At 40.9% G+C, this 25213-nt stretch overlaps 1 protein-coding gene across 7 annotated transcripts in view; it reads right to left on the bottom strand.

The window, feature by feature from the left end:
• Window positions 1-19765: 19765 nt before the first annotated feature.
• KLHL13 (kelch like family member 13) overlaps window positions 19766-25213 on the bottom strand; it is a 208239-nt gene continuing 202791 nt past the window's right edge. For all 7 annotated transcript variants that reach the window (XM_045538708.1, XM_045538706.1, XM_045538702.1 and 4 more), the window contains 2 exons: window positions 23592-23705; window positions 19766-21341 (listed from right to left, as the gene is read on the bottom strand). In XM_045538708.1, coding sequence (XP_045394664.1) covers window positions 20854-21341; window positions 23592-23705 — 602 coding nt within the window. In that variant the 3' untranslated portion in view covers window positions 19766-20853. The remainder of the gene's footprint in view (window positions 21342-23591; window positions 23706-25213) is intronic.

A 25213-nucleotide genomic window follows, 5' to 3' on the forward strand; every position in this document is an offset into this window, starting at 1 on the left:
TAAGAGTTTTCGATTTTGCAATGGTGTGAAAGCAATACATTCATTATAGGGTTATATCTGGACAAGCCCATCATAAGTCAAAAACACCACAAGCAGAAAATACATTTTCAATTTACAATATCTTCTACTTACGATGGGTGTGTCAGGACTCGGCCCATCGTAAGTCAAGGACCACCTGTATTAGTTTCCTATTGCTGTGTAACAAATTACCATAAATGTAGCAGCTTAAAACAACATTCATTTATTACCTCACAGTTCTGGAGGTCAGAAGTCAACGGGCTTGACTTGGTCCTGTGCAGAATCTCTCACATGGCTGAAATCAAGATGTTGACCAGGCTCTTATCTGGAGGCTCTGAGGAACAGACTCATTCAGGTTGCTGGAAAAATTCAGTTCTGTGCCACTCTAGGACTGAGCTCCCCATTCTGGCTGTCATACAGGGGTGTTCCTAGTTTCTAGTCGCTCTTTCCATGTGGGCCCCTCTAGCCCCTCCATCTTCAAAGCTATTAAATCCTTCTTAAACTTAGAATCCCTCTGACTTCCTGTTATGCTACCAGGTGAAGAAAATGCTGTTTTTAAAGGTCTCACATAATTATATTGGTCCCACCTAGATAATCTCCCTATCTTAAAGTAACTTGTAGAATCCTTTTTGCAGATACATCATCATATTTACAATCTGGGGACCAGGGCAGAAAATCTTAGAGGACCATCTTAGGATTCAGCCTACCACAAATGATTTCTTATAAATATCTTATCATGGCTATGATACTTATATTTTCCAGAGAGCTGTTGGGCCCAGGTCATTTCTTTCTTTGGGTTCTACAAAAAGAGGTGTTACCTCAGCAGGAAACATTTCTAAAATTTAATTCCAACCAAAACCTAAGTAAGTTGCAAAGGTGTAGTTTGAGGCCTCCTAGAGAGGCGCAATTAGCCACAGGAATGCAATCAAAACCCAGAACTAAAGATCTTTCTCCACCAATTCACTATTCAAAGAAAGTAGATCACTGTTATTCATTTAATGATATTAACATGTGTTAAACCAGCATTCAGTTGAAAAACCTGAATCTAAGGAGAGTTTAAATGGAATTGGTTTTATGCATCTAAAACACAAAGCTTATTAAGAGAAAATATAGCAGATTTTTAATAATTAAGAATTTAATACAGAAAATCAAGGAAAATTAATAGAGGTGGATTTAGAAACGGGTTAGCAGGACTCAAGATCAAGTAAGCATTGGGCTCAGATTTTAAAATTTAAGGCTGTAGAATATACAACAATCAGTGAAGAAAGCTCTAAAACTTAATTCATGCCAGGTGTGTGCTTTAGCTATCTACATGGTGCTATTCTTAATTAAAAATAGGATTTCCCACCACCACCACCACCATAAAAGGAAGGAAGGGGGGAAAAGTGGGCAACCTTTCATTTATACCTTCATGCAATCGACGTGTTAGTTAGTCCTCTAAGACAATGATTATTTGTTTTCCTCTTCAAGTAGGGTACTCCTAATTAGAAAGTCCAAGGTGTGAAGGCTACACCTTCTATCTTGGACACACTGGGAGACACTAGTAGGGGCACATGGGATTTCACTGATTCCTCCCCTTTACATAAAATCGGTGGAGCATCACAATTCTAACAGGGTAGCTGGGCAAACACATTCTCACTCCAGTGTATAGTGATATAGTAAAAGGAGACTGCTTTGTCATGAAAAGAAATGTACAACCAACCTAAATTCATTGAGATCCAGCACCAGAGAGTAAGAATTTGAGCAAGAGAGGTATTAAAAAGGAAAAGGAATTTTTTTATTTCAAAATATTACGGGGGTACAAATGTTTTATGTTACATGGAACACTTTTGTAATGCTTGAGTCACAGCTATAAGTGTGCCCATCACCCAAATAGTGTTCATTGTACCCATTAGAGAAAACGAATTTAAAAGGAAAAATGTAGGTTGTTGGCCTGGTGAGAGCAGAATCTGGTTGCAGACATCCTGTCCCCCATACCCATGTATTTATGGTTTTCCTTCACCTCTAGCATTGCCTTATCCCCCACCACAGGCACGGAGGAGATGGGGTCTCCTAGCATAATGTATGATTATTCTGTCCTTTCTGTGGCCCAGATGCATCTTCCCCCTGAGGACCATCCTTTCTTTTAAGTCTTGGGATCGGTCTCTCTCTCCTTTTCTCAGCAGACACTGTCAGATCCATGGGACAGGTGGACCTCCCTTGTCAAAGAGGTGGGGTCCACAGCTGTCTGAAGGACACATCCCCAGCAGCACTGCTCTTGGCTGCCATTTCTGCAAGAAATGCTCCTTCTGACAAATCTCTTCCTGTACCAGACTCTGCCACAATTGTGGGAATGTGTGGCCTACTGGTTAGGGGCCACTCACATTCTACATTGCTCTCCACACAAGAGATGACTTCTTTAAGACATGTGTGGAAGTCCCACTGCTTTCTAAATGAGTCACCTCTCATGCAGACATTCATCTCAGATCTGGCCATAAAAGAGTCTGATCTGTTCATCCTCAATGAGGAATTACTACAAATTTGGGGAATGAGTGCAAGAGCAGGCACACAATGTGAAAGGCTTAGAAAGGCTTTAGGTTCTTTCTCAGTTCACAGAGACACCCTAGGCCTTGGCCTTGACCATTAGCACATGCATGGCACCTGGAAACAGCCCTAGTGTGGGTTGTCACATTAGGATAGCACCCAAAGGTCTCCCTTGAGACTCTGGGATTTCTCTTCCTATGGCCTTGCTCTAAAAATGGAGAAGGCTGTCCAGAGGACAGCTGGACACAAGCTTGGTTTCCCTGATCATCACCTAAATGCACATTGGGAAACGATACCAACTGGATATCAGACTGAGGCGGGGGGGGTGGGGAGGGGATGGGTGTATGCCTACATGATGAGTACGTTGCGCACCGTCTGGGGAATGGCCATGTTTGAAGGTGCTGACTCGGGGAAGTAGGGGGTGGGGGGAGGAGATGGAGGTATGACTACATGGTGAGTGCCAGGCGCACTGTCTGGGGAATGGACATGCTTGAGGCTCTGACTCAGGGGGATGGACAGGACATGGGCAATATATATAACCTGAGCTTTTGTACCCCCATAATAAGCTGAAATAAAAAAAAGAATAAATATATATATATATATATAAAGCCCTGACTTAAGCATTATACAAGGTATCCACGTAACAAAAACATTTGTACGCCCTTAATATTTTGAAATTTTTTTAAAAAGTTAAAAAAAAAGATTTCAGCACAGGTAGACATTGGTTAGGGAGTCTATGTCCTGGATGATCACATGATTCAGGTGGTGCTAGAGAAAAGGAAAGTCCACCAAGAAAAACAAATCCAGTGAAATATTTTAAAAATGCTTTAAGGCATACCACATGCATCCCCCTAGTAATTTATAATGGTGGTAGGCTTTGATTCCTAGGACTTTATTGTTGTCATTTGGTCCTGAAAGAACCTACTAGGAAGGACAAGCAATTAACAAAAGGAGATCAGTGCAGGTCTGAGGGGCCAATATGTGGAAAGAAAATTAGGCACACATTTAACCAGAAAAACAAGTGGGATGGGGGCTCAAGGATAAGAGTCAGCCAAGACGCCGGTTTCCACAAAGGAAAAGCTGACAAGCAGGGGGCCTCTTGGGAAAACAGCTCCCTGTTTAGGGGCCCTGTGGGCTAAACCTAAGGTTGAGGGAGCAGCGGGACCTTATTAAAAAAATTAAGACTACTGCATGTGCAGCTGTCAGCTGGGAAATAGCTAAAACTGGGTAATACATGCCAGGTGCTTATTCCGGCTAACTACAAAGGATTATTCACCATGAGATGCAAGTTCTTTACTCTCACCAAGAAAAAAGGTTCTCTCTTACATTCTCATTACATTATTTGAGATCTGGCATGTATTCTCTTTAAGAGGTGATGCCACACGAAGCCCACCACTCCTTTTTGTGTTGCTAGGTACTGAAGAGTTTTTCTGGCTTAAGTGGTTGAGGAAGCCTAGGAGGACAGTCAGAATTGCTGATCGTAGTGGTGGTGGTGGTGGTGGTGGTGGTGGTGCAAAGAGGTCAGTGGAGATAGCTGGTTTGCAGTGAATTAAAGAGTCAACGACATAGATCCTACACTGATCCCCAGTTTAGAAGGAACGGCTTTGCATAACTTTTACATATTTAATGAGGTAGAAAACATGGGCAAGAATCCCAAAGGGTATAGGCATCCTGAGGCCTCTTCAGCCATATAAAACTTGACGTTTCCTCATTCCTGCACACAGGCATATAAGTTGCAGGCCCTGGCCTCCCTAAGGTCTGTTTCTCAGGTCAAGGGTGGCATCAGGTGAGGGAGGACTGGATGTGAATTCTTACTGATTGGTATATGCTCTCTGCTTTCCAAATGTACTAGGACCAAGATGCTCCTCTTCATTTCCAGGTATCCCTGCAAAGTCTTTCCTGGAAATTCTTGGCCTCTTGCATTTCAGATGGTCTAGCTGTAGGCTGCCTATCTCCCTCCTGATACATTTTTCACTTTGTTTCCACCATGGTTCAAATTGGCAGCATTCTTGACCTTCCTAAACACTGAGGGTCAGAGGGGCTGAGAGACCCCCTTGTTATGTGTTGCTACCTTGGCAGGCTTCAGGCCAACTCCCTTGACTCTTTCTTCCTTTGGTTGGAGACTACACACATTCCACCTTGGATTCACCAGAAAGCAACAATAGACACAGATAGGATTTCACTGTTTTCTTGACTCCATACGGACTCATGGACCACATACATTCCACCATGGACACATGTAAAAACAATAGTGAGAACAGACAATATTTCACCAATTCTTTGACTCGTTTAAGAGTGGAGGGAACTCTGGTTTTCCTTTAGTCACCATATCCAACAGAGTTTTCTTTATGCTGTGCCAATAACTGAGAGGCCTCTGTCTGTGACTATTAGTGTTACTGTCACTCTTCTCTTTCTCCCAGGGATCAGCCTTTAATCATGCTCTTATTATCGTGCTAGACCCCTCCAAGGTACTATCACTTTCACGTGGCCTTCCCTAGTTGTGATCATGGTCACTAATGGTGAAAAAATTCCTCAAGAGATGGTTGCTCATCTTATATTGCTGCTACCCTCAATACTCTAGATTGGGTTCTTCTCCATTCTTGTGAATGACCATGGGTCTGTGGCCAAGGCAAACTAGAACTGATTTTTTCCCTTCACCTCCCATTGTCAAGAACCTACAAAAGGCCTGGGTCTATTCTCCCTCACTTAACAAAAGAACCATTTTCCAGAATCATTGGTGTTGTGGAATGGTCTCATTGTTCTGCAACCTATTGTGCTCTTATATCTAATTCTTAGTCCATCTACCCCTACCCGTCAGCACCCTAGGCCACAAAACTATTTGTTTCTTACATATACTTAGAGTTTTAGCCAACTAGATGGGTGGCTCACTAGGCTCTCAGGTATTCATATGCTGTCTGATCACTATATAGAGAAAATAACATATTGGTGGCTTCCTTCATGATGCGTAAAATGCTCATTTGGTAGCTTCACTAAAAGCCACCCGTTTCTCTCTCTCCTTCATAGTCTGTTGGTACCTTTTAATTTTCTATGATGCCTTCTTGGATTTTTGTCTACTACAGGATCACCCCTGCCTATCCACGCAGCAACATGAGTGGTGTGTCTGGGATACCCTGTATGAATGTGTACACAAATTTACCATGGCAACCCTCACAGATGTTCAAAAATATGAGTGGAATGTGCAAGACTGTCTATACCCTTGAGTCTGCTGTTTGGTTCACTCAGTGAAGAGGAAGGCAGCAAGAAGTGGCTCCCTGACCAATGTGTTCATGAAGCAATTCTTCCTGCTGCCTCACTACCTTCAGACTTCTAAGGGATAGTTGGCTCTTTATAACCCACTCTTTACAAACAGATCAGTTCTTCCATCCATTTATATGCCCTGCCAGCTCATTGAAAACTCTGTGCTCTTAACCTGTGACCACACACAATTTTTGCCTTGGAAGCAAAATAAGTAGTGCCTTCCTGATGGATGGAGGGACATTCTTTCAACTTCCATAGGCTCCTACCCTTTCCATATATCCCCCGCTAATATCTCTGCCAGATATGCTCAGATTGGAGAAATGTACAGAGCCATGTATTCCAGCCATGTTCCAAGTGCTCCTGAAAAATTTGTCTTCCCTGTCTTGTCTGGATGGAATTGTATGCTGGAGCTGGATTATACTGATTTGTGAGAAATCATCATTTGCATCTCTTCCCAACTCTACTTTTAGGGATGTCACGTGATAGCTTAAAATTAGCCATGGTGGAAATATTTACACAATGGAAATGGCAAATCTATAAAACTGGGGCACTTCCCTTTCTTTTCCCCAAGTTATTAAAATATTTACCTGTACACCACTGAGTATACAAATCATTCAGCTTAAATATGGGGAACCTCAAAAAGCAAGAAGACACAGAAAACAGAAAATACAATTATGTTACACCCCAAGCATTTCACAGAAGTAATTTACCTGGCCCATCTCTCACACTTTCCTGTGTTCCCTTGGCCAGTCTCAGGGACTAGGGATTTCCTCTGTAATAGTGATCAAAAGCCTCCTATTTGAAACCACAGAGTCTATGCCCTGCTTCAATAATTTATATCAAATTTCTCTTTACCATTTCTTGTGCAGAGCTATGAGTGTTGAGTTTTTCTCTTACAAAAAAAAGAATCAAACCACACTTGAGAAGTCATGATTCAGTTTCTCCCTATATTTTGCTCTTGATTCTCCACTTGACACATCAGGTTCACAGTTCAGCCTGAATGAGAAAACCCTACAGTTCCATGACTTTCAGATACCCTGGCACTGTGCTCATATAGTCATGCACCACATAATGATGGTTCAGTCAACGATGGACCACATATATGGCTGTGGTCCCATAAGATTATAAGACCTTTTTTTTTTACTGTTCCTATTCTGTGTTTAGGTATGTTTAGATACAAAAATACTTACCATTGTGTTTAAATTACCCATGGTATTCAGTTAAGTAACATACTGTACAGGTTTGTAGCCTAGGAGCAATGGACTATATTATACAGCCTAGGTATATGCTAGGCTATACCATTTAGGTTTGTGTAAGGATATTCTATGATGTCCACACAACCATGAAATCACCTAATGATGCATTTCTCAGAATGTATCCAAGTAATTCAGCACGACATAACTGTAATTCAGGAACTCACCCAGAATTGAGTGGTAAAAGTGAAATTCATGAGATTTTCTTGCACCTGTTACCCTGATTGCACAGTCTGAAGTCATAGCAGACAGGGGCATCCTCACTGATTCATGCAATAGCAGTCTGTTCTTATCTCCTCTCTGACTTCAAGATCTCATGACTCATGAGATCGTTTGTACTCACAGACTCTGTATGAGATTCTGTCAGTTTCTTGAAAATATCTTTTTTTTTTTTTTTTTTTTTTTTTTGAGACAGAGTGTCACTTTCTTGCCCGGGCTAGAGTGAGTGCCGTGGCATCAGCCTAGCTCACAGCAACCTCAAACTCCTGGGCTTAAGCGATCCTACTGCCTCAGCCTCCCTAGTAGCTGGGACTACAGGCATGAGCCACCATGCCCGGCTAATTTTTTTTGTATATATATTTTTTAGTTGGCCAGATAATTTCTTTCTATTTTTAGTAGAGACGGGGTCTCACTCTTGCTCAGGCTGGTCTCGAACTCCTGACCTTGAGCGATCCACCCGCCTCGGCCTCCCAGAGCTAGGATTACAGGCGTGAGCCACCGCGCCCGGCCAGTTTCTTGAAAATATCTTGTTACTTAAAGAGATGAGACTCTTTCACTATGGCAGAATCTGCTAGTGCTTCATCACAATTGTTCTCTCTTGCCTCAGTGTCCAACCTTAGACTGTATTTCCTAGCCTCCTTGAAAGTAGTGTGGGAAATAATGTGTGTCATGTCCAGATCTGGTCCACAAATCCTCCTGCCTGCTCTTCAATTGATCCCTCCTCCCTCATTCTTACTTACTGGGATGGAGATGACCATGGCTATCTGGGAAGCTACAGACAAAAGACTTGGTTCCTGCTTGGTTCCTGAGTGACTGCATGGAAGAGCGCTACCCTCAGACCTGGAATACAGTGCTTGACTGTTATGTGGGCAAGAAGTAAACATGTTTTGTTTGAGCCGTTATCCTTTTGGGATCTGTTTGTTACAGAAGTTTAGCCTGCCATAAGAAATATAAAAGCTCACTTTTGTTCGATTTTGCACCCATAGATGTCACAGATATGCTTGTCAAGCTTCTAGTCCTGTTTCTGAGAGTTCTGAAAAAATGTCACCCTCCTGAATCCCTGATGAAAAGTTCTGTTGTTGATGATCATTAGCCTTTTGAGCCCTTGGGCTAGGGCAACCCCTCCCTCTGCCATAGGCCTAGCATGTTCAGAGACTTGGCTCGGATACCATCCATAGATGGTTCCTACCTTTCTTACTGTTTTACTAGCAAATATTCTAAAATTGTGTTCTTGGGCCACAAAGTCCTCTTATATTCTGTCTTGAACAGAGGTTTGTACAAGATAGGTGGGGAGCAACTGGAGAAATTTAAGTATTTAGTGGGTATTTAAATGTGTACTGAGTAAGAAATTATGAATTTTGTTAGGCAAAATGATGGTGCTGATTTTAAGAAGGAAAATTCCTTTAGTTTTAAATATGCACACTAAAGTATTTAGGGGGAAAATGTCATAATGTCCATAATTTACTTTAAAAATACTTTTTAAAATTTAGATTAAGCAAATATGGAAAAATATTTACAATCGCTACATATAAATAATGGGCATGCAGACGTTCATTATACTAGTCTTTCTTCTTGCCAGTACATTTGAAAATTTTAGTATTAAAAATGAAATAAAAATAAAAAGGCTTCATTTCTTGTATACAGCTCTCAAGTTGTGGGCTTTCTTGCACAATGAAGTTTAAAATTAAAATACAGTGCTCAGCTTCTGTCTCGGGTCATTTTGCTATTGTGCCTCATCCTGGCATAAGAGGCACAAGGGTTTCACGAAATGGGTGGGAGGACATAGTTATCTAAGGTCGCCTTTCCCTGCCTCCACCTGATGACTCTGACATTGCCCCCGCCCCAAACTCATCCAGGCCTACATGGAACGTCTAGGACTCATGTTGTTGTGAACACATGAGGCAGAAGGCAGAAGATGGGTGCTGTATGCATGAGTGTTCTCTTCTTGCCAACTCACTGACTTTGAATACCTGAAGACTAGATCCCTATCGATGATCTCCCCTGCCCTCTGCACAACCCACTGTGCAGCCTACACTGCCCACCACTACCACACCTCTAGACATTGTCATGTCCTTGGAAACCATTTACTCCTGTATCAATTGTCACAAACATTTTATTCTGGACCCCAAACTGGTGGAGACTCATGACCTAAATGGATGCATCCAGAAGTCTTCCAAATGCATTAACACCTTCCTTGCAACCTCCTCAATTCCTCTAGCAGGATAGTATCTTATCTCACTTACATAAGAGTGTCAAAGGGTGATTGAGTTTAATGTGGGCAGCCTCCTAACACAGGGCAAGAAAGGAGACACCAAATATGATAAAGAAGGTCACAGATGTCCCAGCTTATATGAGCTCTTGCAGCCTGCAGGGTACCTGTTCCCCCGAGTGCCCTGACCACCACTCACCTCACTCTAATTTGTCCCATGGACACAGATCTAGGGCTGTGGATTTTCTCTCTGATGGAGCCTACAAGCTTTTTCAGCAACACTATGCCTCTGCTTCTTCCTGCCTGCCATAGAGCAGAAAGATAAACATTCAAGGCTAGGACATGCTAAACGTGTTTGGCCATCCCACTGCCACATTCCCAGCTATTCCAGACTTAGCTTTTTCCTAAGATTTGCTGCAGCAACTTCATCATGCATTCGTTTGTTTTTTTTTTATTTGAGACTCAGTCTTGCTCTGTCCCCCAGGTAGCATGCAGTGGTGTCATCATAGCTCACTGCAACCTCACACTCCTGATCTCAACCAATCCTCCCGCCTCAGCCTCCTGAGTAGCTGGGACTACAGGCCCACACCACCACACCTGGCTAATTATTTCTGTTTTTTATAGAGACAGAGTCTCACTCTTGCTCAGGCTGGTCTTGAACTCTTGGCCTCAAACAATCCTCCCTCCTCGGCCTCTCAAAGTGCTAGGAATACAGGTGTGAGCCACCCCACCCGGCCTGTTGTGTTTAAGAGCTTGAGGGCTTCTTTTTTAAATATTCTAAAACAAATACTTTGATATCTAGCACAGATTCTGCCAGATTTTGTCATTTTGCATTTGCTTTCCTACCTGGACTGAGACAGTGCACAGTGAAGGTAATGAGCAACGAGATGCAACAGTTCAAATTCTCCCTCCCTGACTGCCTCTCACTCTTGGTCATAGTCACAGCCTTCTTAGCACAGGCAAGCTTGAATGTATATGTGAGCCTTGGTGAGGTGGAAGGTAGCAAATGGTAAGGTGCTCACTGACCCATGAGTAGGTATCAGTTTTCCTGGTGGACTTTGGCAACTTTTTAGAAAGATCTGGCCTCTTGACTGGCAAATATACACATTTTCCTTTGGACATCACTGTGGCAACTGTGTAGTTGACCTCGTTATTGTTATAGACATCAATTTGGGGGACTGCTTGGCTCAGAATGATTTCCCTGTTCACTAGGAAAAGTATCCTTTATAGGGATTGAGTCACCAAGGTGCATATCAGTGCTTTAAGGCCCTTTGGCAGGGCCCTTTCTTATTGATCCAAAGGTAAGTATCTAATCTAAACCTGGTCAATTACTGTGATTCCCAGAGAGTTTTTAACTCGTGGTGGGGATTGGGTGGCATTTTCTCTTTGGTGGGGAAAGCTGGAATTTTTGGGAGCCCCCAGTCACAGCCACTGCCATGTCAAGGAAGCTGGTCTGCAGAAGGAAGCAATGAATTTGACCCTCAGAGAAAAGCAGAGTCACAAAGTGCTGCCAACATTTGTTTCTTCCTCCAGTTTTTCCTGTGTGCCAGCTGCAACTCTGGCCTTCCTATGGTTTTGTGAGATGTCCACTACTGGTCTACTATTTTTTTCCTCTTAGTCTAAGCTGGTTGGAGTTTGATTTCTACGGCTTACAATCAAGGCCTTTTTACATCCCATATTAATCAATGTCTACAAGAACTATTGTTCCTTCTGAGAAATGCCTTAAGAGATTTGGAAAAAATAAAAGAGATTTGTATAAGGAATTAAAAAGTCTGATACTGTGATTGTGTACCACTTAATGGTACATTTGGGGTTATGTGTTCTCCTCTAATATATTAATAGCTTTGTGCAAATTCCCCTAAGGCCAGGAAGGACCCTATAGGTAGTTATGGTCTCCTGGGTTTTAATTACTGAAGAAATAGATAGGTTTTCAAGTAAGTCGAGAGAACTGAGACATCAAACCTTAAGTGATGTTATGTTTCTGCACTTTGCTCTTTGTATCAGGACTTTAAGTAATCCAGAAGGCCTGAGTGTGCTCCTAGGTGGCGGTGGAAGGATGGCCTTTGTTACATGGAGTCAGCAATGGTGAACATTTTTGATCCGGTCTTACTTTAAGACATATTTTATTTACATTGCAACCAAGTATGTGTGTATTAGTATGTGTGTGTGTATACACACATATATATCTGTAAGTATTGTGAGTTTTTTCTTGATTATATATGCATATGTAGGAGTGTATATATAAGTATATATGTATACAGAAGTGTATATATGTATATATTAAAGTATGTATATATACACATGTACAGTATGTACTCAAAAGGGAAAAATCACAGAAAACTAAAAATTATGATATGCTCTATTTTTTATTCATTTCTGTAAAAAATGTTGCTTATAATCTATTAAAATTGATTTTAAGACTAACACCATCTGTTCTCAAACTTTTTGGTCTCAGGAATCCCTTACATTCTTAAATATGTTTGTAACCTCAATACACACCAGAGGATACACTCTTAAAATTTTTGTGTATACCAAAGAGGTTTTGTTTGTGTGGGTTATAACTATTAATATTTACTGCAGTAAAAATGAAAATGAGACTGTTTAAAACACAAGAATTCAGAAACTCATATTCTATTACCTGACTGACCAATGGCATCATTATGCATCCTTTAGCCTCTAGAAAACTCCACTGTACATTTGTGGAGAAATGAGATACAACAAGCAAATGATGTTTTAGTATTATGATGAAAATGATTTGACCTCACAAAACCCCTGAAAGGATTTCTGGGACACCAGTGTGCCTGGACCAGACTTTGAGAACCTCTCTAAGAATAAGTTATGACCCAGACTTTGAAAAACACTAATCTTGAAAAAGCCCAAGCTAATTATGGACAAACTGAACCAAGTAAATCCAATTAGCTAAATTTTGTTCCCTGCGTGTTTCCCTTTTGTTCTTCCCAAGTGAGAAGGGTATTATGGTTAATTCCACAACAACAATTTCACATCAGATAATTAGTCTAAGCTAATCCGTGCATGGTATTCCCCTAGCAAATGGTCCAAGGGCAATCCTAGCTCCTAAACTGACTCCATCAGACAGAAAAGAAGGACTTAAATTCCCTGATAGAGGGAGAGGTTTTCTCTCTCTGGGTGTTAACTAGGGATGCGACTGGCAAAACAGTGTTTGCAATGCTATTGCAAACTAAGGGTGTGACAAAGAAAAGCCCAGGTGTTTGATGACACTGAGCTAATTATACCATGCCTGGGGCCTCCTCCTCTGTAGTACCTCAGAGAGGGCTTTGGAGTTCTGTGGGAAAACACATTTCCTTATTGTTAAGAGCTGGGGTTATCTGTTCCTTGTACTAAAAGGCATGTGATAGAATGAGGTTTTATGGAAGCCTTGTGAAATATTCCATGCTGATTTCTCCTGGGTTACAGAATATTTTAAAGGACAAGCTATGTGTGACTCTACTAAACACAGAAGCAGGCCGGGCACGGTGGCTCCCGCCTGTAGTCCTAGCACTCTGGGAGGCCGAGGCGGGTGGATCGCTCGCAGTCAGGAGTTCGAGACCAGCCTGAGCAAGAGCGAGACCCTGTCTCTACTAAAAATAGAGGGAAATTATCTGGCCAACTAAAATATATATATAAAGAAAATTAGCTGGGCATGATGGCGCATGCCTGTAGTCCCAGCTACTCGGGAGGCTGAGGCAGGAGGATCGCTTGAGCCCAGGAGTTTGAGGTTGCTGTGAGCTAGGCTGACGCCACGGCACTCACTCTAGCCTGGGCAACAGAGCGAGACTCTGCCTCAAAGAAAAAAAAAAAACACACAGAAGCAGCAAGTTGGTAGTTGGGGTAATTAGGGAGAGATTTGCAAGATGAAGTTTTACCTCAGAACATATGAGTTAGGATTTCAAATATTGGCTGCCCTTTCCCTATGTGTACTCTTTTGTTTCTATCTTTGTGGCCACAGAGTTGTATTTCATTAAGGCAGGCCCTAATTTTTGTATAGCCTTTCACTCATTCACTTTACAAACACCTATCCTTATGACTCTGTTAAGATGTTACCTCTTCACACACCCAGCATAGCCTCCAGCACACTACGTTATTAAGCACCTATCTACCTAACTAGATTGAGCTCATGAGACCTAACTAGATTGAGCTCATGAGAGGGTTTGTATGATGCATTTTTGTAGCCCTAAGATTCTTCATTGACTATGAAATAGGTTCACAATAAATGTTTGTTGAAATAAATGAATGGCAATGAAACATGTTCCCATAATGGGGCGGCGGGGGAGGGGGGGGCAGCAAACTACAGCCTGTGGACTAAATCTGATCTGTGGCCTATTTTCATATGGCTCATGAGCTAAGAATAGCCTTCACAGTTTTAAATGGTTGAAATAAAGTCAAAATAAGAGTAATATTTTGTAATATATGAAAATTTTATGAAATTCAAATTGCAGTGCCCATAAATAAAGTTTTATTGGAACACATCCACGCTCACTCATTTACATATTGTCTGTGTCTGCTTTCACACTACAACAGCAGAGTTGAGTAGTTTTGATGGAGACCATATGGCCCACAAGACTTATAATATTTACTGGCTCTTGACAGAAGAAGTTTGCCAATCCCTGTTGCAATAGTTCCTCCTTTTCTTCTCTCAGTATAGGTATGGCCTTTGGTCTCACTTTTTTCATTCAATCTTTATCTTAGTCACATTGTCAAATAACACAGGCAAGGTAAAGATGTATTTGACAATTGCTAGGTAATGTATGAGTAGTGAAGGCAGTAAAGAACACTAAATTTAAATTGAGATGAATAGATCCACTATAAGATCTGAATTATACAAAGTAGGTTAACTGATAAAATAAATATTTTAATTTTCTAGCATCACTATTGGGTAGTTATGCAGACATCTGATTTGATCACATTAATATTTAGTATTTTTTAAACTGACAAAAACCCAACACGTTGCCTAATTGTTAAACTTCACTTACTATAGGTCAAAAAATCATATCCTAAATATTGCATTGATGTATTTTGTATCAGAAGTTAATGCACTGATGTATCAGAATGTATTTTGTATCAGAAAATAATGTACTGTTGTATCAGAAAATACTTTATATAGTGTATACAAAATTATACTGATTTTTAAATAATTGTGTAAAAACAATATACTCATAATTAGCAAAAGGTATCTTGATATGGGAGGAGATTATGGATGACTTTTTTCTTATACTTTCTAATTTTTCTATGTTTTGCATTTTCATATTTACCAAAAGTTTTTTTTGCTTTTTATGGATTTTTTTTTGGGGGGGGGAGACAGAGCCTCGCTCTATTGCCCAGGCTGGAGTGCAGTGGTATCATCATAGCTCAGTGCAACCTCAGACTCCTGAACTCAAGTGATTCTCCTGCCTCAGCCTCCCAAGTAGCTGGGACTATAGGAGCGCAATACCACAGCCTGCTAATTTTTTCTATTTTTCCATACAGATGAGGTCTCTCACTTTGTTGCTCAGGCTGGTCTCAAACTCCTGCCCCCAAGTGATCCTCCCCCTTCAGCCTCCCAAAGCGCTATGATTATAGGTGTGAACCACCACGCCTGCTACCAAAAGTTTTTAACACTACATTATTTGACCAATTTAAAATCAAATTCTCTTAATCCTTGAGAACTTGCTTTGCATTTACTTTTCTTCCTGCCTACCCACAAAGCTATTTGATGTACAAAGGACTATACTTGAGGTTTAGTAGCTTGAAAATGAAAAACACAAAGAAAAGCACAGAAGCCAAGAACAAAATTAGAAGCAGAGCCAACTTTCCACACAAGAATGTCTGTTTACTGTTCTTGGAGAGAAACAAAGGCCCCTGAAATAAGAAAAAAACCACAAAGGTCACATGGTAGAACTAATTAAATAAAACACTACTTAATTGCCCTGTGATGCAGTCTGTAATGGGCTAATATGAAGGAATCATTTTGGCAACTCTCAAAGAAAAATATTATACACATTTTTAAGTCCCTAAAGTAATATCAGAAAGGAAAATGCTTCAGGTCATAATTTCACTTTCCGGGCAAATGCTGATTATCAGATGAATTTTCAAAAATTAAAGAAATAGGCAAAGTAAATTCTTTCTTCACCTTTCACACCCTAGCAACCTTGACCAAGAAGGAAAATCAAGAGCCTTTTGAGAGTTAATGGATTCTAAACTCCGTTTTCAAGTAGGTCAAGAACCTAAGAAGGGCAAATGTGAGAAATGCTTATAAAACCAACTAATTACTGGTAGGTATTTTTTCATAAAGAAAAATAGTTAATTCACTGTGAAGAAAAATGTGTAGCAATTTCCCAGATATTAGAATTATTTAATAAGAGCACTTACGGTAAACTGTGACATTAATTGCTATTCTAAATAACATACGGAATGGACGCAGGAAAGGTAAGTTGTCAAACAGAACTGGGTATGCTTTGCGTGATTCCCTGTGGCAGACTGCGAGCAGATCACCAACTCTATTTCCTCTTCTTTCTGGGCACACAGCTATCTGATATTTTCCAGTTCCCTTTGTGTTTATATGTAGCCAGAGGACTGACTGCTGGCTGGTAGAATGTGAGTAGGGGGAATGTGTGCTTCTTTCAAACCTGACCACTATGGCCCTCACACTTGCAGCTCTCCATTTTCCTTCTGCTGACTGAATGGAGTGGACTCTGAGGACCCAGAATAGGGAGGGCACAAGATGGAAACAAGTTTTGTTTCTTGGAGAAAAGCCACTTAACCAGGGACACCACATTAGACTGTTTAAGGATCATTAGTCTGTCCTGCATGCACCTCCATTTTTTAGGCATGCGTTAACTATGCACAAATGGCTAAATCCACTGTGACTCTAAGCAGAGAACTGATACTACTGGACCAGTCACTCTGACTTAAGAACAATCTGCTCAAGGGGGTCTTTCAAATTCATTTTCTTTAATATTTCAATTTCTTTAGTGAATTTTTCTTCCAAGTCCTCGATCTTTTTTATGGTTTCTTTGTGTTGGTTATCCATTTTTTCTTCCATATCATTCAGTTTTCTATGATTCATGTTTGAAATTCTTCTTCTGTCATTCTGGTGTTCTGAGTTCGGTTAATGTCCATTGCTAGAGAGCTGGAGTTTCTCTTTGGGAGTGTGATTTCCGTTTGATTCTTCATACTTCTGGAGTTCTTTTGCTGATTCCTTCCCATCTGGATAAGCTGCTGCTTCTTGCCTTTAGATTTTCCTTTGGATGATGACACACCCTGTTTAGTCTCTGAGCCACTAGGTGATGTTTGTGGGTGAGATTTGACCATACCCTATAGGATGAGTCAGTAGATGCAGTAAAATGGTGTGAAGAATGACCTCCATGTCAGTAGGTGGAGCTTGCTGGGAGGTGCAGGCTGCAGTGTTGTTTTTTGGGTTCTGTAATCAGCTCTCATTCCTCTGGAGAGGCACTCTAGTGCCTCACGTGGTGCGTGGGGCCCTGGGACTTCCAGGTGTGTCCTTATTCTGCACCTCAGTGGGGGCAGGTCAGGGAGTGAGTCTGGGCAGAGCTGGGTTGGGTGAGCCTGCCCTCAAGCTCCACAAATGTTATTAGCAGGGGTCAAAGGTCTGTTCTTTGCCTCTGGGCAAAGCTGCTAGGGAGGGGCTGAAATGGCCCCTCTCAGCAGGAAAGTCTGAGTGTGGGGGGTGGGGCTGTCTGAGACCTTCAGTCTAGAGCAGGCCTTGCTCCTTTCCACCCTCCCCTAGTCCGCAGTTTCTCTCCGGCCTCTGCCAGCAGCCAGGACCTCAAGCCAGTGGATCTACCCTGGCTGTCATGCCGGCCAGGAGGTTCCCTGCCCAGGATCGCAGCCTGGGCTGGGCACACGGCCTTCCCGTGAGAGGAGGGTTGCCCCTCAGGCACGCTATCTGCCCCTGAAGGCTCACACACTCAGTAGGGTCATTCACAAATGACCCTTCTGTGCCCCAGGGCAATGCGATTGAGGCCTGGGTATACGGGATCTGGTCTGCAGGCCTGTTCCCTGGGCCCTGGAGATCAATCCCTGAGCCTTCCAGGGAGAGGAGTGCTGGTCTCAAGTCCCCCACGGGGTGCCCAGGCTGGATCGGTGTCTCTCCGCCTCAGGATTTGCCCGGCTCTCCTGGAGTCACCAGGCAAGCAGCACCTGGGAGGGTGGGTGGGTAGGGAGCTCGCAATCTGAGTAGCCCTCAGTCTGCTGTAGGTCCCCGAAAGGAGAGGTCCCGTTCCCTGCAGATGGCTCCGGTGGCAGCTAAATTATCTCTCTGGGCAGTGGCTGGTAGGCAAAGGGGGAGGGGAGAATGGAGCAATATGGCGCCTACCTATGGGCTCGGGTCTGCCGACTGGGAGGTGCCCCGAGGGAGCCAGGAGCCTGGTGCCCTGTCTGCAAGAGGCTCACGGCTCACTGGCGGTGGCCGTCTCTGGGCTGGAGTGGGCAGGTCTCTCCGCTCAGGAGCCCACCCGCAGTCCAAAACACAAGGGAGGGGAAATGTAGCCGCCCCACCTACCCTTGTTGCTGGTCTCCAAGCCTCTCGGGGGCCTTTCTCCTTCCAGTTCTCCGCAGCTTCTTCGTGTGGAGTCTCCTGTAGTTTCAGGCACTCTCCCCTCTGGCCCTCGTCTGATCTATGTTCGTCTGCCTGACTATTTTTTTCACTTTCTTCTAAAATCTGTCTTTCTTGCAGAGACACTCTGGCTGGCGGGTTTTCTCGTCCACCATCTTGATTCTGTAAGGCTGGTGGCGGGCACCCCTCCCCTCCCTAATGAAAAAAAAGAAAAAGCCCACGAGACCTGCCAAGAACAACGCCTGCTAGGCCCAGCTGAGTTAAAATAACCACACCTGGATGGTTACCCTGACAAGGGTCTCGGCTCCTGGAGTCCGTCAGGGTTCCTGGAGTCCACCCATACCACCAGCCCCTCCTATTTCTCCACACCTGCCCTAAAACTGCAACGGAAAACTCCTTGCTCTCCCCGCCATAAATCTTTCGGCCAAAAAAACCCCCCACCCCCCAGCCCTAAAAAACACATATAAACCCACTCAGACTTCTGGCCAGGGCGACCTCAGGTCTCTCTCTCTCCTCCCGGGACCTGAGAACCTCGCCCAGGCCCCACTCTCTTGAGACTCGTTCCCCTCACCCAGGAGTGCTCCAATAAAGCCTCTTTACTTATCCCTTTCAACACTGCTCGTCTGTCTTTCTCTGGCGCCGGCCAATCCAAAAAACCTTACAGATTCCATACGTATCCTGGTCTTTCAAATTCATACCAGGCTTCTCCTAACATTAAAAAGTACCACTAATGGAAATTTTTCTTCTTAATTATGTTTAACTTAAATCAAAGGTAGTAAGTGCCATCTGCACCGCTAATTACCCACTGGCGAACAAACTCAGTGACTCTCTAGTTGTTTTGTTGTCCTAAATTTCTTTTTTTTTTTTTTTTTTTTTTTTTTGAGACAGAGTCTCGCTCTGTTGCTCAGGCTAGAGTGAGTGCCGTGGTGTCAGCCTAGCTCACAGCAACCTCAAACTCCTGGGCTTAAGCGATCCTACTGCCTCAGCCTCCCGAGTAGCTGGGACTACAGGCATGCACCACCATGCCTGGATAATTTTTTCTATATCTTTTTAGTTGTCCAACTAATTTCTTTCTATTTTTAGTAGAGACAGGGGTCTCGCTCTTGTTCAGGCTGTTCTCGAACTCCTGACCTTGAGAGATCCACCTGCCTCTGCCTCCCAGAGTGCTAGGATTACAGGCGTGAGCCACCGCGCCCGGCCTGTCCTAAATTTCTGATTCAGATCTAATTTGATCATTTGCAGATAAAGTAGGCAAGATTACAACATGGTCCTCAACTAATTCTCAAATAATCTTTTACAAAAACATTTTTCCTTTAGTATCCTAGGTCAAGACAAATCTATGAGGTAATTTTCAAAAGTTTCTTCTCCTTAGGCAAGATGAATCCTCTCAAAGATCAGGGAAACTGAACTCAGAAATGCACTGTACTCTTACGGTTTTGCCATGTCTGGCAGTTCTTCCATGTGGCTGAAGAAACGTCAATTAGCATCTTCCACATACTAACTCCTCAAAGACAACCAGCAATGAGCTTGACCAATGAGGCTAGATCTGGTCAAACTTTTTTCCTTAAATAAAAGGCATTACTATTCACTCGTCCAAGCTGCTAAGTGCTCTAGGTTCTGATCACCTGAATCTTGCCATACCAAAAAAAAAAAAAAAAGATATTTAATAAAAGGAAGTCAAACAAGTCAATAATGGGATATCTCAGACCAAAATGACATTAAATGTTTTTTATTGAACAAAGAAAGATAAAACATGGAAGTTGATTTCATTAAGCAAAAGCAGCTTTCCAGGTGAAGCTGCTACACTTTGTGCTAAATAACCTTATGAACTGAGAGTATACAGAATACATATAATATGTAAGTTACTTCAACAGCAAAGGAGAAGGAGTAGAATACAGTTTTTGAAGATAAAATTTGGTCAAGTGACAAATTTAGTTGCTCAAAATTTCTAGCCCTTATCCACCTAAATTCAGTATAGTTCTACATGTGTGCATTCAGTATGTAGATACTGAATTCCCATTTTAATGGAAGCTGCTTTTTGGAAAAGTTTTTTTAATTTCACATTTATTTGATGTGCCACCTCAATTTTTTTAAAAATTGTATTTTATATGTGTATGTGTATATGCATTCATACACACTTTAAAAACCCCAAACTTTGTTTATAAGTAGAGGGTTCATGCTGTTTTTTATTAATATTGGTGAATTTCAGCTATTTCTCCTGTGTGTCTAAGAAACTTTTTATGTTCTCAATGCACCCACACAGTCAGGTGGGTTGACAGATATGTCAAAAATACTTTATGAAAAGAGGGAGGTAGCTCATGCGAGTTTCCAACCTTTTGTGTGTTATTTCCTGTTGGAACAGGCTGCCTCCCTTTTACATCTTACAGTCAAGATGAAAGGAAAAGTTTTTACTTTGAAGCCTAGTGAGCACAGCTGTACATTTACTATAATCCACCATCAAGTTGGCTTATTGGACTTACTAATGCAAGATGACAAATACTTTACACCCAGTACACAGCATTAAAAAGTACTGAAGAAACATTTGAAAGACAATATCTTTTTTTTCATATGTTAAACATCAGCTTCTATGGGATACATTTCCAGAATGGTTGTGTTACCACTTGATAAACATTCTAGGCCAAACAAACAGCACGAATAACATCAATGTTGTCTTTTTTCCAATATGTGTATCAATTACTGGAGGCTAATCCTAACATATATACTACTTAAGGGGGGGGAAGAAGAGAATTCATGACACATTGCAAAGATAGAACTACAGCATCTTAGTTGTAGGGATGATCTTAAGGTGCAGAAAGAGGGGACTCTCTAGAAGGTGATGGTGTGGTTTCTTCAGGTGGAAAAACGGTGAGTGTGCAAGCTCGAATGCCACCAAGGGACTCTGGGAGATCAAAAACCTTATGCCATTCATCTTTATCTGGATCATATTTCTGCACTATCTCTACCATACAACGATTATTCCAAGAATACCCACCAACCACATAGATTTTATTTTCAAAGACAGCGACCCCAACATCACTCTGCCCTCTTAACATGGCAGCAATAGGGGTCCACTGGTCAAGGATAGGTGAGTAGTATTCGCAGCTTAGGACATCATCATAATCACTTGTTCCTCTGAAGTGATTGCCACCGATGACATAGAGCCTTTCTCCCACTGTACACATGCAATGCAGACCTCTGACAGTGGTCATCGGCGCCTTCTGGATCCATTTGTCAGTATCAGGGTCGAAGCACATGAGCTCCTTTTGGAAAGTATCATGAGTAATTCCTCCTAAAGAATGAAAATAATAGGTGTGAGGTAAATAGATTATTATAAAAATGCAAAAGTAAGTAAAGGCTCTCTGTCTTAGATAATTAGCTTTTAACCACATATTATGACATATTATAGCTTATCAATATTGTTCTTCTAAATGTCTGCCCTCTGTAAATATTTTCTCTGAATTAAAAATAAAGAAAATAACACTTTTATCTTCTTAAAGAACAAAAAAATGGCTTATTTTATTGCAATGACTTTCTCAAATGGAGACCCATGGTTTTTAAGAGGTTTTACTGAATAAAAATACATTTTGGCCACTGTTAGAGTTGGGTCTGCATTAAATCCCAACTATAAAGCATCATTCACTCCTGGCTGCTTTTTAGTAGGTACCCTCTGAGTGCTGAGCACTGGGCTACAGCACTTTAAATTATAAGTGCTCATTTCCTCACTTGCTAAATAGGAATATCTACTCTAGTTATCTCATCAGGATTGCGACTATGAAGTGAAATATTTACCAAAATGCTTTCAAAAATTTGAAAGTCTTGTGCAAATGTATAAGCTTATAAAAATAGTCAGAGTTGTTTATTTTTGGACGGAGTAAGGGTGGGGTAATGACATCTGCTATCAGAATGCATATTTAAGAAGCTAAAGACTAGAATGCCAAATATGTGTGGAATTTTATATGTGCAGCAGTTTGTTGCTGAGCTATTGAGTCCATATCATCTACAAAGTGTATTCTTAGATCACATATAAATCACTCTCTATGATGAAAGTATCATACTGTATCTTGTGTAGATAAGGGTGAAAACTAAGGTAATCTTCAGCCATAGCATTCAAAACTCTACTATCAAGTGCCCAGATGGCAATCACTGTTTTCCTCTGCTTTTTCACATGTTTATATAATTTAAATATAAAAAAATAAAACATAAATATTTTAAATGTATTTATATTTATAGTATTTACTTTTTATATATTTTTCTGTGCTTTACAGAATTCACAGGAAGCAAAACAGTGTTAGTTAGTTTGAAAATCAGCCATAGTTCCCAACCTACTCTTTATTGGAAAGGTCATTTCTGCAATAGATACCAGTTATGCCAAAGCACCACTAAAACAACTCAGGTGTCATTTTTTTTCCCTAGAGGATTTGGAGCTCTCATTATCATGGTATAGCAGCTACACACATAAAATAAGTAGATGGTGTAAATCATTGATTAGTGGAGCATATGATTTCCTGGATGCTCTTTTAATATAAAACATCCCATAGTTGCTCATGAATTTAACACCAGAAACCTGTCAATCATACACTACAGGCCTTTCATTGATCCTTCTTGATTACAAATTTCATAAGGCAGTGTTCAGAGAATCAGACGACAAACATCACCTTAACACCTTTGTTCTCTAATAATGTAACTGCTGACCTGGCCCTGGCAGGCCTTGAAACGGGGAAAAAGTGTCCTAGGTAGGCCGTGTCAGGGCCAAATGAAAAGAATCTGCCTAACAAAGTTAAATGTCAATTCCAGAGGTGGTCATTACATTAGAGTAAGACTTCTTTCTAAATTCTGCAGAAGAGTGGTTTGAACAACAATTTGAGAATGAAAGTTGTTACTAGGACACTGAATAAACTGTACCATTTTAGAATTTTTAAATACACAATTATATCTGCATGTGCCTAAAATACAGATAATCAGCACAGAATTATTTATGCAAAGACACCACAATAGAACCCCATTATAATGCTAAGGAAACACATATTATGGGTTACACTAAAAGAGAGAATGAACATTATTATGCATTATTATGCTACTGGAAACATGTTTTATGCACAGTAGAGCTGATATGTTATATAATGATGTATTTCCTCATATACTTTAGCTACATTCTAAATAAAATGAATTAATTGTTGCTATAGAGACTATGAATGATATTCGTGAGAATACAAAGTATGAGAACAGAAAGCAAACTGGAGAATCTGAACACTTTGAAATGTCTTCTGTGGTGCAGGAGCTACTCATCAAAATAAGAAAAAAATAAAAATAAATGTCTTCTAAGTTATACATTTATATCAGGTTGGTTTGCTGTTAGTCTTATAAACTTACAGAATGCCCAAGGTATTCATATGCAAATGTACATACAAAAATACCTTCTAAAATCAACATAATTATATTTTGATTATCAATTTTTTGATTATTATTATTATCACTATATGGAAAGACCATATAGTTAAAAGCTTATTTATTATATTGTATTCACATGATTATTGTTTACCTGAAATATACATCACTCCTCCATATACAGTTCCAGCATGGCCGTAATGGGGCTCACTCATTTTGGCAACGTAGGTCCATTCATTTGTTCTTGGATTATAACATTCCACTGTAGCTGTTACAAAAAAAATGATTTTTAATCTCAAATTTAGTAATTAATGTTTTCTTTTAAATGGAACAATAATAATGATATCCAAATATTTGAAGCATATCTATTTTAAACATGGGAGATCCTGGGGAGGTTCTCATAGTAATTATTGAGACTATATTAATAATATGAACAATTAATACATGTTACATTAGACTAGATAATGTAAGAGTCTAACACATTTCTGTCATTGCAGAAATTGCTAAAATTTCTTCTGGAATCTTGTTACACCTTTATAATTTGACATTTCTCCAATTTCTTTGCTCTAAAAATGCATGAAGAAAAGATGAAAAATCAGAAGAAAGGAAAAACACCTCAATTCAGGGTCCCCTTGTTGACACACCATATAGGAATAAATATTAATGTATATAAGAAACAAAATTTTAAATTTGTTTATGTTCTGAAGCCTATTGCTTTCCTTCATGAACAGACTACAAAATGGACACACGTTAATTCTCTGTGTTTATACTTTAAAGCCAATAGTTTGTATATACCCATTACCCTTGGAGCCAGTACTATTCTTTACCTAAAGATGGTGGGGAGCATAACGTAAAGTTTAGATCTTTTTTTTTTTTTTTTTTTTTTTTGAGACAGAGTCTTTGTTGCCTGGGCTAGAGTGAGTGCCGTGGCGTCAGCCTAGCTCACAGCAACCTCAAACTCCTGGGCTCAAGCAATCCTCCTGCCTCAGCCTCCCGAGTAGCTGGGACTACAGGCATGTACCACCATGCCCGGCTGATTTTTTCTATATATATATATGTTTTTAGCTGTCCGTATAATTTCTTTTCTATTTTTAGTAGAGACGGGGTCTCGCTCTTGCTCAGGCTGGTCTCGAACTCCTGAGCTCAAACAATCCACCCGCCTCGGCCTCCCAGAGTGCTAGGATTACAGGCGTGAGCCACCGCGCCCGGCCAAGTTTAGATCTTTATTAAGGGTACTTCCTCTCAATAACAAATTTATCATCTTTAACATAAAGTATTTTGGAGAAGTGACCTCAACTTACTTAAACATCTTTCAATCAGTGTGTTATGTCCTCAAGAACAGAACAATGACAGTCAAGACCAATGGTAGGCAGAAAGGTTGTTATAAGGACTCTGGTCAAAAGCATGAAGTCTAGATTGACTTGAAAAGTTAATATTATTTATTGAAGACACTGCCAATTGTTAATCCAATTTCTTGCCTCCCCTGACCCTACTTTTGTTTTACTAACAGAACCACAACACTGCTCAGGGAAGCACTGCACCAAGCTAAAAAGAAAATGCAATTTAGCAAGTTCCCTTGAAGCTTTGATTGACCATATGCTATAGTTCTAGGCAGGGACATGTAAGCAGATGTCTACTGAGTGGGACTATTTGATTAAGCCATAGGAATAAGATTTAGCTACTTGCAACCAATGCAATCCTAGTGACAAATCAACCTTTGAATGAGATTTCCTACTTAAAAAATAAAATGACCACAGGCAAAGCGGGGGTGGGGAA

The sequence above is a fragment of the Lemur catta genome, chromosome X (genome assembly GCF_020740605.2).
Source record: "Lemur catta isolate mLemCat1 chromosome X, mLemCat1.pri, whole genome shotgun sequence".
NCBI classification, from domain to species: domain Eukaryota; kingdom Metazoa; phylum Chordata; class Mammalia; order Primates; family Lemuridae; genus Lemur; species Lemur catta.